This window comes from Patiria miniata, unplaced genomic scaffold, assembly GCF_015706575.1.
Source record: "Patiria miniata isolate m_02_andy unplaced genomic scaffold, ASM1570657v1 HiC_scaffold_2, whole genome shotgun sequence".
In the NCBI taxonomy this organism is placed as follows: Eukaryota; Metazoa; Echinodermata; class Asteroidea; order Valvatida; family Asterinidae; genus Patiria; species Patiria miniata.
The window spans coordinates 18,086,661-18,103,263 of NW_024037058.1; the positions used below are offsets into that span (position 1 = coordinate 18,086,661).

General features: G+C 39.7%; 2 protein-coding genes across 2 annotated transcripts; both read left to right on the top strand.

Annotated features, from left to right (window-relative positions):
• Nucleotides 1-7,446: 7,446 nt before the first annotated feature.
• On the top strand, nucleotides 7,447-8,790 carry LOC119726422 (somatostatin receptor type 2-like). The gene has a single exon (XM_038198076.1). The coding sequence runs from the start codon at nucleotides 7,447-7,449 to the stop codon at nucleotides 8,788-8,790; it is 1,344 nt and encodes a 447-aa protein (XP_038054004.1).
• A 665-nt stretch (nucleotides 8,791-9,455) lies between these two features.
• LOC119726423 lies at nucleotides 9,456-15,017 on the top strand. The gene is made up of 3 exons (XM_038198077.1): nucleotides 9,456-9,639; nucleotides 12,029-12,297; nucleotides 13,342-15,017. Exons 1-3 carry the CDS (start codon nucleotides 9,456-9,458, stop codon nucleotides 13,420-13,422), a joined length of 534 nt encoding a protein of 177 aa, XP_038054005.1. The 3' UTR covers nucleotides 13,423-15,017.
• Nucleotides 15,018-16,603: the final 1,586 nt, after the last annotated feature.

The window sequence follows — 16,603 nt, forward strand, 5'->3', positions numbered from 1 at the left end:
TATCTTCCATCCTGTCCATTAGTGTGTTTCCATTAGTGTGTTTCCTTTGTCAGTACACAGGTGGACTTCTTCTTGTCTTCAACAATCCTTGCTTTCTACATGTTTTCTCTGAATTAATTAGTGCTTTTTAATGCTGGCAATAGAATGTAAGAAAGGTCTCCTGGAAAGCCTTTCTTTGACATTTTTGCTCTTCTGAAGAATTGTTGTTAAAAACAATAATGCTCTTACCATATTAAATATACAATGGTGTATATTATGTCCTTCTTCGTCCCCCCCCCCCCCCGCCCCACCCTGTAGGGGGAAGTAACAGACAGAAGCACATCAAACTGTTTTCTGTTGGAGGTTAACGCCCTTGCTATCCCAAATTGTTTAAGCTGAAATATCCCAACATTTACATAAATCACTTCAAGCATTAGGCCAGAAAAAAAATATACTCGGTCTTTGGTCAGCGCGCGCGTCGATTTTAATCATGCACGTCAACCTTTTTTTCCCTTCAAACTAACACGGAAGCTACAATAGCACCCTCTATTGCCGCACCTCCTCAAATGTTTGTACCAAGGAGCACCAAGGAATGGGGAAATTGCACCAAGGCAAATGATAAAGGGCACCAAGGCAAATTATGGAAGACACCAATGTATAATGAGGACACAAAAAAGCAAAATAGTACCCACCTTATCTGTACAATTCAAGCTTGGAAAAAAAAAAAAACCACCCCAAAAAACAAAAAACAAAGAAAACCGCGTCGCCGCATCAATTCCGGAACTTTTATCATATTCTGTGGTGGTATGCTGGGGGGGGGGGGGGGGTACTTCAAGTAAATACTGCCCTTTTTTATTCATGCACAGAGGAGGTTAATGAATTGACAGAGCTATCGGCTATGACAAGCTGGTTACATGAACAACCAATTGAAGTCAATAAACTTTCACTATACCAAAGTGAAGCGTTCCTTTGGCAGGCCCAGCTGCACTTCCAATAGTTGCCCTTGTTCAGGAGACTTATAACTGAATTTATTTTTGCACACAAGCTATCGGTTTTCACAGTTAGTTTTGAAAGAAAATCAACTTGATTAGCTCCCAACACAGAAACTTCTGGTTTCTGGTTTAGAAATCAAACGGGATGCCCCCATTCTCTTGATTTTTTCCCCCAGTTTTCATACAATACATAAAAGTAAAAGTGTTAGACAATGTAATGTTTTGAAGCAAGACATTTGATCCCTCAAGATAATTTTGCGTATGAATTTCCATTTACATGCAGAATGATTATTATTATCCATTCTTCATTGATGAAAACTTGTAAAGCCAAGCCAGGGTATGTGCTGAATATTGGTATGATGTTGGTAATGTTCCTTCACTTAGTAAGAGGGGGTAATTAGGCAAGCCCCTCCCCAATGAGGTACCTATTGATGAGTACACCACAAGTACATGTACTCTGGCATGTTCTATAGTCATTACGCCCCCACCTCTTTTCAGCAAGTACCAACGATCAATATCCCTCTATAGACATTACCCAGAGCAGACCCTGCCGGTAGGATCAGATCATATAATCCCAGGAATATATTCCTTGAATACCCTTCCCCCCCAAAAAAAAAAAGGAAAAAAGAACAGAAAACTTCCAAAAGCAGCATAGTAATTCGTCGGGTGCCTGGCAGAAGGGCATATGAGCGTTCCGACGCAAAAATCATTTTTAAGAAAATTGCATTGAAAGGTTCCATCGTTCCCCTGCGCGCATTTGAATCAAATGTTTAAATTTCATTAAAATTGATGCAGTTTTCTGCATATGCCCTTTTGCTGGGAACATTTTCGTCATTATGCGGTATTGCATAAGGGCATATGCACAGATGCCCTTCTGCCGGGCACACGACGAATTAATCGTTCTGTCATTGTTAAGTTTTTTGACAAAAACTGGTATTTTTAGCCCTTCCGTTTACTTTGTGGGAGGCACGGCTTACTTTGTTTTAAAGAAATAATTCAATTTCTTCTACCACCGCATTTTTGATTTTTACAATTCATCAGATTTCAAATGTAAAAAAAGTCAGCTCTACACTCTTTTGATTGTTCTGTGAATAATCAAAACACTGTACATACATGTAGAACCACAGAACTGACAGTTGTTTCCATGTAAAAAAGGAAAGAAATGAATTTGTACAAAGATTGCAATGGTATTAAACATACTGTATTTCCATGCTGTCATTTTGTGTGTTTCGTTAGTCAGTACACGGGACTTGTTCTTTTCTTCAACAATCCTTGCTTTCTATAGGGTCTCCCTGAATTTTGTGGCAACAGAATGTAAGAACGGTCTCCATGACCTTCCTATGACATTGTCGCTAATACCGCTGATTGTCGTTGATACCGCTTTACTGAAAAAATACCGCTTTACTGAATATGCAGTGGTGAATAATACTTCTACTTCTACGTCGATAAATGACAGTGCGTCCAATTGGATATCTCGTCAATTTGCTTGGCGTGCAAGGTGTGGACCAGTGTAGACACATTTACAAAGTGTACGTGTAGGTGCAGAACAAAAACAAAAACATTTACGGTGAGATATTTACAGTGAAGTCTGGACTTTGTTTTAGAAAGCCACGGTGAGCAATCCAGTCCGAAATGCATCAAGACTGGGTGCAGCATGTACTGTGGCTGGGATGGAGTTCCAAAGTGGGATTGTTCTGGGCATCAATGAATACCTGATATGTCCCCCTTCCTGCCCCCTCCCTCTGCCCCGCCCTGTAAGGGGGAAATTTGTTTTATATATAAAGACAGAGTAGCACATCAAATTATTTTCTGTTGGGGATGAACACGCCCTTATTACTCCAAGGCTTTAAAGCTCAAATATCACTTCAAATATTTATTCCACTCAATTTTCTGACCTCAAAGGAGCTGATGTCAATAAAATATACAGTAGTATGTGGTGTATTGAATAAAAGGTGGCTCATGGGAGGGACTTGCTTCACTATATACCTCCTCTGAGGGAACACGAGCTGGATCTTGCCAACATGCTGCACATACACCGCCTTCCATGTCAGTCAATCTTAAATGTTAAACGATTGGTGGGAAATGAGAACCATTCAAATGGAGGAACTATAATTTCTTTTTCCTCTAGTAAATAGCGCCCTCTTCAATTCATTCACCGAGCAATTTAACGATCGATCCTGAACAAGGAAGCAGTTGGCATGACAATTTGGTTACACTTACAACCAACTTGGGTCAATACGAAAGTGAAGCCTTAGTTTGCCATGCCCACCTGTACTTCCAGTAGCTTTCCTTTTAAACAAGATACCGGTACATGTGAATGTTATTCTTATTATTTTTTTTACTTTCATTTTTTTTTTTTTACTTTCTATCAATTTTCAAGGGAACTTTGTGACAAAAACATCTTCCAAGAGTTTATACAAGGATGTCACTGGTTTGGTAATGAAACAGGACATGAGCCACCATCAAGTAATATTTTCTTTTTAAATAAAAAATATAATGAGTGAAAGTGACAACAACCATAGTTTCCATGTTATGTTGCCCTTCAAAGAATAGCCATATATAAGTGGAATTCTTGATGTCCAAGATCATTTCGCATATTCTCAGCAGTGAAATTACAAAGCAATTTCTGATGCACAGATTGGTATAACTGCATACAGTGTCGACTGTTCCTGGGACCTCTCACACTTTTGCATTATGCACTCTCTTGGTTTATAGTAAACCAGAAAGTAACCCTGTCAAACTTGTCTTGCTTGATTTTGTCGTCATCTGCGGTTCACTCCTTTGTTCAGCTCTCCATTCAGTGAGCAAATTTCTGCTGTTTCTCCACCCCACGTTATCTGTACAAAACACTGAACAGTTGCATTTACTGTTATAAACACTGCATGAAACACACCGGTAGCAAGACTTTGTGAACTTTGAGAGGCAGCTTTTAGCTTTTAATTCCTAACTGTGTTGCTGCTGAACAAACCTGCAGTTATCCTCACCAGTCAAACTTGTCTTGCTTGATTCTGTCGTCATCTGCAAACCACTCTTTTGTTCAGCTCTTCATTCAGTGAGCAAACTTCTGCTGTGTTTCTCCACCCCACGTTATCTGTACAAGACTCTAATCAGTTGCAATTTCTAGTATTTAACACTTCTGTACAGACACGGGTAGCAGCAAGACTCTGTTTCCATCATGCAGTTTTACTCTGCAAATGTCACCGTCTATGCCCAACCTACAACGTCCCTTACTCAGCTAGACATTCTGGTCTGTACCTTCTTCACCTGTGTCATCCAGAACCACAGTGATGACTGCACCATGGCCTATTCCATACCGCACATGGACCAGCTGCTGATCTGGGATGCCAAGGGACCATTCCCTGGGGCACGGATGAATGAGTCCTACAGTGCACAAGACAAGGAGAAATACAAACTTTTCAACCACTCCTTGCAAATCATTGGCTTTGGGAATCTGACAGTGTCTGATGAGTTTGTTTATTCCAACGCACAGACTGTAATGTATGGTTTTGTCCTGCCTGTCCTCAAACTATTAGGGATCATATCCATTCTGTCTTTTTTCTTTACCCTTTGCAGAGTTGCCTCCATGCGTAATGTCACTAATTTCTACTTGACTAATTTGGCTGTTGCAGATTTGATAGTTTTGATTTCAGTTGCCACTCAACAGCAATGTGTGGCCTTGACAACACAGAATGCAATGGATACATCATATTTGGGGAACTCGGCCCAAGCAGTTATCACTCTCTTAGCGTACATAATCAAAGTGGGTTTTATTTCATCTTTAGCCTTTGTAACACTGCTGTCTTATGAAAGATATTTTGCCATTTGTTGCCCTTTCCAACACCGTAATCTCAATCTCAAACGACGGGCAATACGAGCAGCAGTTTGCATATGGTTTCTGTCACTGTCCATAAGTTTGATCAATTTGTTTCATCGGTTTCTGAACATGCATTTACAACCAATCAAATGTCTTGTTTGGCCAAATGAGGAAAAGTATAAACATCTATCAAGTAATGTGCAGATAATGGCGAGTAGTGATGTAACTTTGAGTCGGGTTAGTAATGGCATATCTTTGTGTGTATTTATGTTGAGTTTGATCCTCACAGTAGCTTTCAATATCCTCCTAATTAAGGGACTGCATGCACCAAATCCAACTGGTAATCAGATCCAAGGCCCATCAAAACATCTTAAAAGAGTGACTCTGATACTTTGCATCAACACAGCCGTGGTAATTTTCTGTTTTCTGGTCCAAGCTGTAAGTGTCCTAATTGTAATTTTATCGGCAAACTTGGAAGAAGTAACTGTATCTTACGATGTTCAAATGAACTTAGGTCTGATGAGTAATTTCTTCGGAGTCTTTAACTCTTCCATTAATTCAGTCATATTCAATGCTGGAAGTGGAAGGTACAGGAAGGCCTTCAAGCAAGCCTTCTGCTGCAGAAAGAGGCAGCAAGTACCAACAAACAATATCCCTCTGCAGACATTACCAAGAGCTGATCCTGCAGACAGGATCAGATAATAGGGTCTTAAGGCCTGACCCCTCCATAAAAAAGTGAAAAAGAAAAGAAAAGAGGAAGATGCCATTCTCTCCTCGAAAACTTTGTGTAACCTCCATGGCAACTTCCAAAAGTTCAATTTATTGATGCCTTGTTGCTAAGCTTTTCAACAAATTTCAAACACTGGAACTCACAGCACGTCGGTTTTATGGAGAGAGCCATAGTATACTTTGTTTTAAAAAATGTTTCAACTCCATCGACCAACGCATTTTTGATGTCCACAAGTCAACAGATTTCAGATGGAAAAAAATGTAAGCATCCACACTATGATGATTGCTGTCTGTAAATACACTGTACATACTACCGGTATACAACTAACAGTTGTTTAATGTAAACACAAAAAGAAAGTTACTATGTTATTTTTTTTTACGATTGTAGTGGTATTAAAGACCTGTATCTTCCATGCTGTCTTTGTGTGTTTACTTTGTCAGTACTCCGGGGGACTTGTTCTCATCTTCAACAATTCTAGTTTTGTGTAGGTTCTCTCTGAATTTATTGCTTTTTAGCGCTGGCAATAGAATTTAAGAAAGGTCTCCAAGAAAGCCTTTCTTTTGACATTGTCATCGGTTAAAGAACTTATAGTAAAAAAATTAATGAAATGTGAGAGCCATCGCGTCATACATGTATTGTAAACAGTGCCCTCTTAAGACACGTACGGAGTAGTTCTACAATATTCCCTGAACAAAGTTGACTGATCAGTGATTTCAAGATGGCTACACTTTCTTTCAACCAATTTATTTTAAGAACCTACACAATGCAAAAGCGCAAATCGAAAGGCCTAGCTGTACTTTAAATATTTATCTCAATGCTTACAAGTGAATTTATACATGTAAATAATATGGTATCAGTTTTGAGGCAACTTTTTTGAAAAAAAAAAATCAAATCTAAGAAAGAAAATAAAAGCAGCAATCTTGAAAATCAAAAGGGATACCACCCATCATCATGTGATTATTTTTTGTTTATATACAACATAATCTGCTTGAAAATTACCTTGTGAGTTTCAATGCGGCATTTGGTTATTTAAAATATTTAAGTTAAACGCTGTACTTCAAGTTAAATTTGCAGAGTGAAAAATGACCACATGCACGTCAGTTTCGATGTGATAAACCAGCGATAGTATTTAAGGAGAACACTTGCTTTGCAAGATCAGACTGCATGTCCTAGCTCAGCTGCCACATCACAGTGTGTCGCTGTTCCAACTTGCTAAAGTTAACAGTGAATGGTTTTCACTGCACCTTGAGCCTGTAGCACTTATGCACACTCTCTCCATTTCTAGTCAACCAGCAATTCAAATTGACATCGGTTCTCATCCCAGACTGTCCAGTTCACTGGGGCCATCACTCCTCTCTGAAAATTGTCATCCCATGTTTTGGACGGGCCTGTCTGTGCAGTGAAACATACCAGCTCCAAAAACATAAACAGGTGACAACTGTTTGTTACATCTTCTCTTCCTTGATTTGAGAGGGCCACTAGATCTGAGAACTAAGTCTTTGGAAACTGACATCAACACGGCTTCCAATTTCTTTCCACCCCAAAAGGAAGTGAAGAATATCTGGAAGGACCTGGCTACATTACCCTGAGGTCATAACCTACCTTAAACTGTGCCAAACTAAATGGCCATATGTCCTTTTGAAAAAAAAAAAAATTGCCTTGTATCCTGCTTGAGAGACAAGATTTTAGCTTGCAATTCCCAACTGTGCTGCTGCTGAACAAACCTGCAGTTATCCTCACCAGTCAAACTTATCTTGCTTGATTCTGTCGTCATCTGCAAACCACTCTTTTGTTCAGCTCTTCATTCAGTGAGCAAACTTCTGCTGTGTTTCTCCACCCCATCTTATCTGCAAAAGACACTGAACAGTTGCGTTTGCTAGCATTTAACACTTCTGTACAGACACGGGTAGCAGCAAGACTCTGTGTCCATCATGTTTGCGTACAATTCAAATGTCACCGTCTATGCCCAAGCTACAACGTCCCTTGCTCAGCTGGACATTCTGGTCTGTACCTTCTTCACCTGTGCCTTCCAGAACCACACCAAAAACTGCTCTGTGGCCTATTCCGCATACCAGATGGACTATCTACTGATCTGGGACGACAGAGGGCCAGCCCCCCGGGCACTGATGAACGAGTCCTACAATGCACAGAGCAACGAGACATACAAACTTTTCAACCACTCGCTGAACATCGCAGCCTTTCAGAATCCGGCTGAGGCTGACGATCATGTGTATTCCAATGCAGAGACTGTATTGTATGGTTTTGTCCTGCCTGTCCTCAAATTATTAGGTCTCCTATCCATTCTGTCTTTTTTCTTGACCCTTTGCAGAGTTCCCTCCATGCGTAATGTCACTAATTTCTACCTGACTAATTTGGGTGTTGCAGATTTGATGGTCTTGCTTTCAGTTGGCACTCAGCAAGGCGTGGCTGTGACAAAGCAAAATGCATCAGATGATGTATCACATTGGGGAAACTCAGCCCAAGCAGTTTTTACTCTTTTAGCATACATGATAAATGTGGGTGGTATTTCATCTTTAGCCTTTGTAACACTGCTGTCTTACGAAAGATATTTTGCCATTTGTTACCCTTTCAAACACCGTAATCTCAACCTGAAACGACGGGCAATACGAGCAGCAGTTTGCATATGGTTTGTGTCGTTGTCCATAAATTTGATCAATTTGTTTGATGAGTTTCTGACCATGAATGTACCACCAATCAAATGTCTTGTTTGGCCAAATGAAGAAAAGTATAAACGTCTATCGAGTAATGTGCAGATGTACGCGAAGAGTGATTGTATTTGGATACAGGTTGGTAATTACAAATTTTTCTGTGTATTCATGTTGAGTTTGATCCTCACAGTCATTTTCAATATCCTCCTAATTAAGAGACTGCATGCACCAAATCCAACTGGTGATCAGAACCAAGGTCCATCAAAACATCTACGAAGAGTGACTCTGATACTTGGCATCAACACAGCCGTGGCATTTTTCTGTTTTCTGGTCCAAGTTGTGACTGTTGTAATTGTAATTGTATCACAAAGCTTGGGAGAAGTAGTTATATCTTTCGAAGTTCAAATTAACTTAGTTCTGACGACTGGTTGCCTCTTAGTCATCAACTCTTCCATTAATTCAGTCATATTCAATGCTGGTAGTGGAAGGTACAGGAAGGCTTTTAAGCAAGCCTTCTGCTGCAGAAAGAGGCAGCAAGTAACAACGAACAACATCCCTCTACAGACATTACCAAGAGCAGGTCCTGCAGATAGGATCAGATCATAGGATCCACAGACAAAATTCTGCACTCCGGCCCCCCACAAAAATGGGATTAATTGCAATCCTCTCTTTCAAAAAGTTGCTATAACTTCCATACACATCTAAAAGTTCTAAAGTCATTTATTGTTCTGTCATTGTTAAGTGTTTCGACAAATTTAATGCAACTATAGTCTGTTGTGTGATATAGCTCTGACAGTTGTTTCAGTGCAAACAAAGAAAAGAAAAAAAATAATTTGGTTTGTTCAAATATTGTGTACTGCATCTTTTCATTCTGTGTTTTGTTTGTTAAAATATGTTTGACTTGTACTTAATAATCCTTGCATTCTATTGGTTCTCCCTGGATTCAATGTCAGGCTGGCAATAGAATATAACAAAAAGATCTCTAAAAAAGCATTTCTTTGACATTGTCTTCCATTAAGTAACTGCTGTAAAAAAAAAAAAAAAAAAACTTTTACCAAACTGATGCCCACTCCCCAACACCCCTCCTCCCCCTTCCCCGTCCTCCTTCTGTTTAAGGCATAGACTTATATTTTAAAAACTAGAGAGTGCACTCATTGTACGCTCTCGTTCCGACATGGACGTGCAGCCGCCATACTTTAGGTGGAACAATGGACCCACTTTTGAATTGATTTAAAGTGCGCGCCTGCATGGGTTCGTAAATTAGTATTATGATGTACGTTACACCTTACACGCGGAGACTGAGTGCACTTGCACAGTTTGTTTACTTTGACCGAGTGTATGACGTTTCCAAGCCGTTGCTAAAGTTGGCGGGGCTTATGACCAATCCCGATCGGGCCATTGTTCCACCTAAAGTATGGCGGCAGCGCGTCCACGTCGGCACGCTTGCATGTGTGCGTAGTATATGGATTGTACTCTCTAGTTTTTTTTATATAACTCTAAGATGGTAGCACAGCAAAGGGTTTTCAGTTAAGGCTTAGCACGCCCCTGCTACCCCAAAGTCTTTAAAGCTGAAATATTCCACCATTGATTGTTAACTCACCTTAGCATTTCCCAATGCAATTTTCTGACCAATGAGGCAGGAGGGGAGGGGCGGAGCTGATGTCATTCGAATAATTATATAATATTGGATGGCTTTGAGGTGGATACAAGAATATATTGCAGGAGCTATGACAATATTGCACGAGTCGAAGACGAGTGCAATCGTGCAATATTGTCATAGCGAGTGCAATATATTCTTGTATCCACCAAAAACAAGCCATCCAATATTTTTATTATTATTTATATCAGGCTGGCTGACTTGATCCGCAAGAAACATAATTCAAGACACTGTCTTCATTACATCTTTTTTGTTTACATCAAACGTTTTGAAGCTGCCACTGCAATTGTTGACAACAGTGTGCATATATCTGGCCTTCTGCGCACTGCATGCGCGCGGCCTGTTCCGGTACGCGCGCGCTACGCTCTGTTGAGTGGTTGACAACTGTGACTTTCTTTGCACTTGATCAAGTGGGAACCAGCGAAAATGCCTGGATGACTGCAATAATAATGTTATTGCAGTCAACCGGGTACTTTATTATTGTTGTCATCCGGGAACTTTTTATGAAAGCATGCAATACGCTGATTTATTTTTACCGCTGGAAGCCTGATATAGGTAATAAACAATATGTTGTGTATTTGATAAAAGGTGGGTCATGGGGGAGGGGCTTGCACAACTACCACCTCTAGTATTGCATGGGAACATAAGTGCCATTTATTTTCTTTATTCTGCACAAACCTTGCCTTTCCTGGCATTGAGTCATTCTTAAATGTTATAAGACTAGCGTGAAATGATAACCATTGGAATAGAGGAACCATCCTTTTTTTTGGGGGGGGGGGGTGGTCGTTCAGTAATGGCTCCCTCTTTTATAGTTCATCCACATAGCAGTTTTATAATAGTTGCTAAACAAGGAAGCAGTTGACAGAGCTATCAATGATGACAAGAGATGGTTACACTTTAATAACCAACTTTAAGTCAATAAACTTTCACATTACAAAAGTGAAGCATTCCTTTGGCAGGCCCATCTCCACTTCCAGTAGTTTCCCTTGTTTATGAAACTATAAATAACTAATTTTTTTTTTAACATAGAAAATCAAATGCAATGGACCTCAACAAAGAAACTACTGGTTTCTGGTTTAGAAATCAAACGGGACGCCCCCATAATCTTGTTATGTTTATAACAATACATCAAAGTAAAAGTGACTTCATCAGTTTTGATGCGATGTTGGGCAGTGTAAAGTTTGAGACATTGGATCCCTCCGGATAATTTTGCCTATGAATTTTGATTTATGTGCAGAATGATAACAAATTATCAGGCTTTTTAATTGAAGAATGCTTGCATAGTGAGGGTATGGTATGTGTTAAATGTGAGTGAGATGTAGCCAATGTTCGTTCACTTAACAAAGAGGGGGTACTGATGCATGCCCCTCCCCATGAACTTCATATTGTTGATTACATAACTGACATATACATGCAGATCCTTGTCATTTGATACGTGGAACGCATATCACGTGACATTCATTATTGCTCCCATTCACGCTGGGGCTCAAGAAGTCCCATTCGCCCATGGTGAATGGGATTTACTGTTCAACAGTTAGGATCATCCTTTTTCCATGTCGCGATATTTGTGTGCAAATGCATGCTGGCGTGCGGGTTGAGCATTGCGCGTAGCGCGTATAGTTGCAAGAGCCAGTAGCTACAGAGTTGGGTTCAAACATTTCGTGAAGGAGTGGTTTGGAAGAGAGATATATACATTTCCCACGATTTTTTTTATTGAAAAAGAAATTTCATCTTCACTGTAAATCAAATGACAAGGATCTATATGTCAGGTATTTAAAACAAATATTGAGTGGCTTTAAATTATGAAATGGGAGGAACATTATCGCTCGGTAAAATCTGGACTTTTCCATTTCACTCAGCTAAAAAAGTCCAGATTTCAAATTGCAATAATATTCCTTCCATTCCACTCTGAGCCACTCAATGTTGGTATAATAAACCACAGTCTTGCATTTGTTATAGTCATCCCCCCCCCCCTCTTCTGCTCCACCTCTTTTCTCAGTTCAGAAACTTGTGTGAGACAAAATATTATGCATTTGTTTAAGTTTTTATCTGGAGGGAGTTGTATTTTTTTCTGTTTTTGGCCTGAGAGAGAGAGAGAGAGAGAGAAAGAAGGGGGGGGGGTGGGGTTCACACCCTTGGCAACAATTTGTCAGTAGTATGAACAATTCCATTTTTTTGCATATTTAGAGCAGCCTAAAAGGCCGTCGGTCGACACGGCAGACAATGGACCTGTGGAGACAGAAGTGAAGAAGAAGAAAAAGTCGCAAAAGGACAAGAAGCATGACACAATGGCAGACATTACCCGGAACAGTGAGGAGAGCAGGCCCCTGGCCAAACAGGGTGATACACAGGGTGGGGATGACAGACTGGCAGGAGAAGGGGAGGTTGAAGATGACAGAGTTACGACAAAGGCACATCGAAAGGGCAAGAAGCGGAAACAGCAACGTCGTGTGCAGGTACATTGTACATTGTTTTCCACCCTCGGCCAGAACGCAATTTATTTTTAGCCAGAACGCAATTTTTTTTTGGGGGGGGGGGGGGAGGGGGGCCCAAATGTTCTTTTGATCCCTGAAAAAGTGGGTCCAAAAGTTTTCCACCCCAAATTCAATATGAGAAAGCAAGGGGGCCAAATGTATAGCTTTTGTTGAGTTTTGTGCGTGGTGTACGCAGTGGTTGCCTGTTTTGCAATGTCACTAAAAAAAAAAAAAAAAAGTATTGCCCCCCCCCCCCCCCCAGATCCACCGTTGTCCGTCACTACCACAACGGTTTTCCTGGTGCCAAGATGTTGTGTTTCAGTCTAATAAGTATGACAAGAGCAGAATTGTCTTCAGGACAATTGTTTTGCTGAATGGTTTTTCATCCCAATCACAGCATTAGGAAGAGCCTACACAGCACTTCATTTTGAGCATTCAACTTCACAACAAGATGAATGTGAACATTTATTTGGGTGACATCAATGACAGTTCACATAAAGAGTTTATTTCTAAAATGCCATATATCCTTTTGAAAGGAGTGAACACTTTTCCATGATTCTGAAACTTTAAAGACAGTATGACAGCTATTTCGAAGCTTCACTTTTTACTGTACTTAAGGGTGAGTCATAAAAAGCGGAACCAAAACCCCCCAAAAATATATTTCATATTGTGTTTAAATGGTGATATTTGAACGGATTGACCAATTTCAGTAATTTTTTCATCTAAAAGTAGCTTATGAAATTAGCTTGCCAGTCATTATTATGTTTGATGCTACATATATTTTTACATATGAAATATAAATTTTGGGGTTTGGGTTTGGCTTTTTTTGACTCACCTTGTAATTAAATAAGTTGTGTTTGGGCAGCCAGGAGAGGGTGGATTCTAAAAGGTAACAAAATGGCGTGTATTATTGCATTTTGGAAACCAAATCTTCACATACACCCCTAGCAACACCCATTCACCGAAGCCTCCCTGTTAACACCACCACTGATTTTCGCATATAATTCCTCTTATTTTCGTATGCAGAATGACGACACAGTCCACCAGAGTCCCATAAACACTGAGGAAACCCAACCAATCAAGAAGAAAAAGAAACACAAGAAATGAACAGTTGCTCGGCTGTCATTCAACTACATAGAGGGCCTGTGGATGTTATTTTTTTTTTAGTGAACAATTTGACCAAACCGAGTGTTTTGATTTTTAAAATGAAAATCAAATTGGTCATTTTTTTTTTTAAATGAAGAGTTCTGATCGTGGAATCGTGCTTCATAATTATGTTTGAAATAAAATTTCAAATTTTCTCCAAATGTATAGTTTCACTTAGCTGAAACATCAAGAATAAAGTTGTGAATGCAGTAATTACATCTAGCAAGTCCTTTTGTTCTGAGCCTCATAGTACCAAAAAAAAACTTTTTCGATATTCAAAAATCCAGCAGTTTTGTCATTCTGTCAGTCAGGCAGGGAATTTTGACATATTCAACCAAAGTTTACACTCTGTTTACAGTTAGAATACCTGGTTCAAAATGAATATTACCATGATTTTGGAAAAGAATTTCTTACAGATTTTGTGATAGAAAAAAATACAATGCAATTCCAGCAGTGCCAGTGCTGTAGTCTAGTCCATCAAAAGTCGAGTCATAAGTCGAGAGATAAATTACAAGTCAAGTCACAATTTGGGCGTGATCCCTGGTTGCATGGCACAGGCTTATGACTTTTGACTAGCGCCCATTGAACAAAGATATGGACCATTTGTGGAACTGCCAACATAGGGATGGATAGCTCAGTTGGTAGAGCACCGGAATGGTAATCTGGAGGTCGCAGGTTCAAACCCCACTCCAGTCAATTTCTTTGTTCAACTTAAAAAAAAATAATAATAATTATAATAAAGGATGACCTAGGACAAAGAATGCATTTGTCACAGTTCCTTTCATAAGTTTACATTTAACTTCCCATTTCCTTCTTTGTAAACGCGCCAAATCACCGGAGCAGATGTAACCTGGGGTGGTACGGGGATAATAATGTCCTCTTCTCTTGCTGAGTTTTTCCTCCACTGACAAGTACATGTACTATTTATTCGTAGACTATTTCTGAGAAAAAAAAATGGGTGTTTTACATTTTTCATCTTATTTAAGCGTCACGATTTTACTCCTGTTGTGTTATTGCCAGAGAAATGGGGGGGGGGGGAGTATTCATTCTCGAGTTACGTTAGCTACAGCATCATTGAGGTAGTCTTAAATAGTCGTAGGGTATTTTGAAGCTAAGCAAACAACTAGTGGCACTATCTGACTTGAACCGCACACGTAATCAGCTAGCTAGCTGTACGTGCACATATCAAACAGGTTCGACATTGATACTCCATATGTACAGCTAAATACTCTGTAAACACAGCACCAAATCATTACGGTGACTTTCCCTGATATTTACAATTTTTCCTGAAAAGTGCATCTTCCTTTTCAAGTCAGAATTTGTAAGCATCAGCTTTACTTTATTTTTGTACCTAATTAGTAGCACTGAAACAATAGGCCTACAATGAAAACCCATATTTCTAAAGTTAGACTTTCTTGTAATCCTGGGCCGACCGGCTTCCTCCCACAGTTGAAAAATGTGTGAACTGAAAAGTTAACTTTTATTGACTGTGAAATCATGGAGTAATAAAAAAAAACACAGCCATAATTTTCTCAAATACTGGACTTTGTGAAATATAGACTTGTCTTGTATCTTTATTTCTTGTTTAGATGCAGACCTGGTAACTTGCAGGTGCTAGAACTCTTTTTTTTTTACTTCTTCGAATTTTGACTTTGGTCGGTCACACTAGCTAGTAGGACTGACCAAGGTCAACATTCAAGGAAAAAAGGAGTTGTAGCACCCCAGTTACTGGGTCTAGTGTAGATGCATTTATTTCATGTACATGAACCTTCATGGAGGAAACGGAGCATCCCTAGATCATGACAGTTTAGTTTCCATTTGACTTTTGGTTTCAAAACTTTCTCCGTCAAATTGCATTGAAATTAAATGTGGAATTGGGAATTTCCATATTTTTCTCCCATGCGAGTTCATCTTAATGGTAAGAGTGATATGCAACTTATCTACTGCTGGTTGAACAATGGATATGCGAGACTCGGCGCACGACTGCAGTCCAATTTCTTACAGGTTTCAACGAGATTTCATGTTTCGCGCCTGCAGCTGTCGGGGGATTCATGGCACGCGCATTGTTCTATATGTTCCTTGTTTTACATGTTGTTCTACATGTTACTTGTGCAGCAAGTAAGCATCTTTGGATCGCATGGAGCAGTTTGCGCAATCAACCGATCGCAATCATGCAGGAAAGGGTGGGCACAATAGACCTTAGACATAATGACGTCACACTTTGTTTACATGTGCACTTTCCTATGGGAGCCAGGTGGGCTTCCTCACCTGGCTCCCACAGGAAAGCGTATATATCTAAAAACGTGACGTCATTATTTCTTAGGTCTATCGATTGACAATGTTGTACTTGAAGTTGAGTCCATACCACAAGTCTATCACAATTCACAAGTCCATCTCAACTTCAGTCAATAGTAAACCACAAGTCTTTTCCGGTCACAAGTAAAAGGAGTTGAATAGCTTGTGACTTCACTTGAGACTGGAGGACTTGTGTTGGACTTATGATGACTTGTGACGGACTTATGATGACTTGTGACGACTTGTGGCGGACTCGAATATATGAACAGCTCTGTTAGTTGGTCTTGCAGGAACAGGTTTTAGGGATTTGTCAATCGCAGATGTGAACCATGTAACATTGTGCGCAATTTCACTTTGGAAGAAATAACAATCGTTAAACTGGCACTTCATTTTTACACATTTATCCTATTCTTGTTATCGATTAAGTAACCATGGATACCACACCAGGGATAAACACACCGGAATCACCTGCCAGCCCAGAGGGAGTGAGATCAGTGGAGGAGACAGCAATATCTAGGTAATCTTGGCTGCATCACGCTTGAACGTTCCTAGAAAATGTGTCAACTGAGAGTTTCATTTCAACCACAAATAAATATGAGGCTGAAAGTTTGGCCAACTGCTTAAAAAAAAATATGATACTGCAAAAAAATTATTACTGAAATCATTTTTGGTAGATAAGGCCAGAAAAAAAAATCTCTTCCGGGCTTTTTAAAAACAAGAAAGGAGGCGGCCCCTTTATTTCTTTTTTTTTCTCTCGTAAGAAGGCAGATTTTTCAAGATGGCGGATGGATTCTTCCATTTTCTCAACTCTTTCTGATACATTTGTTTCCAAATTAAGGAGCAATCA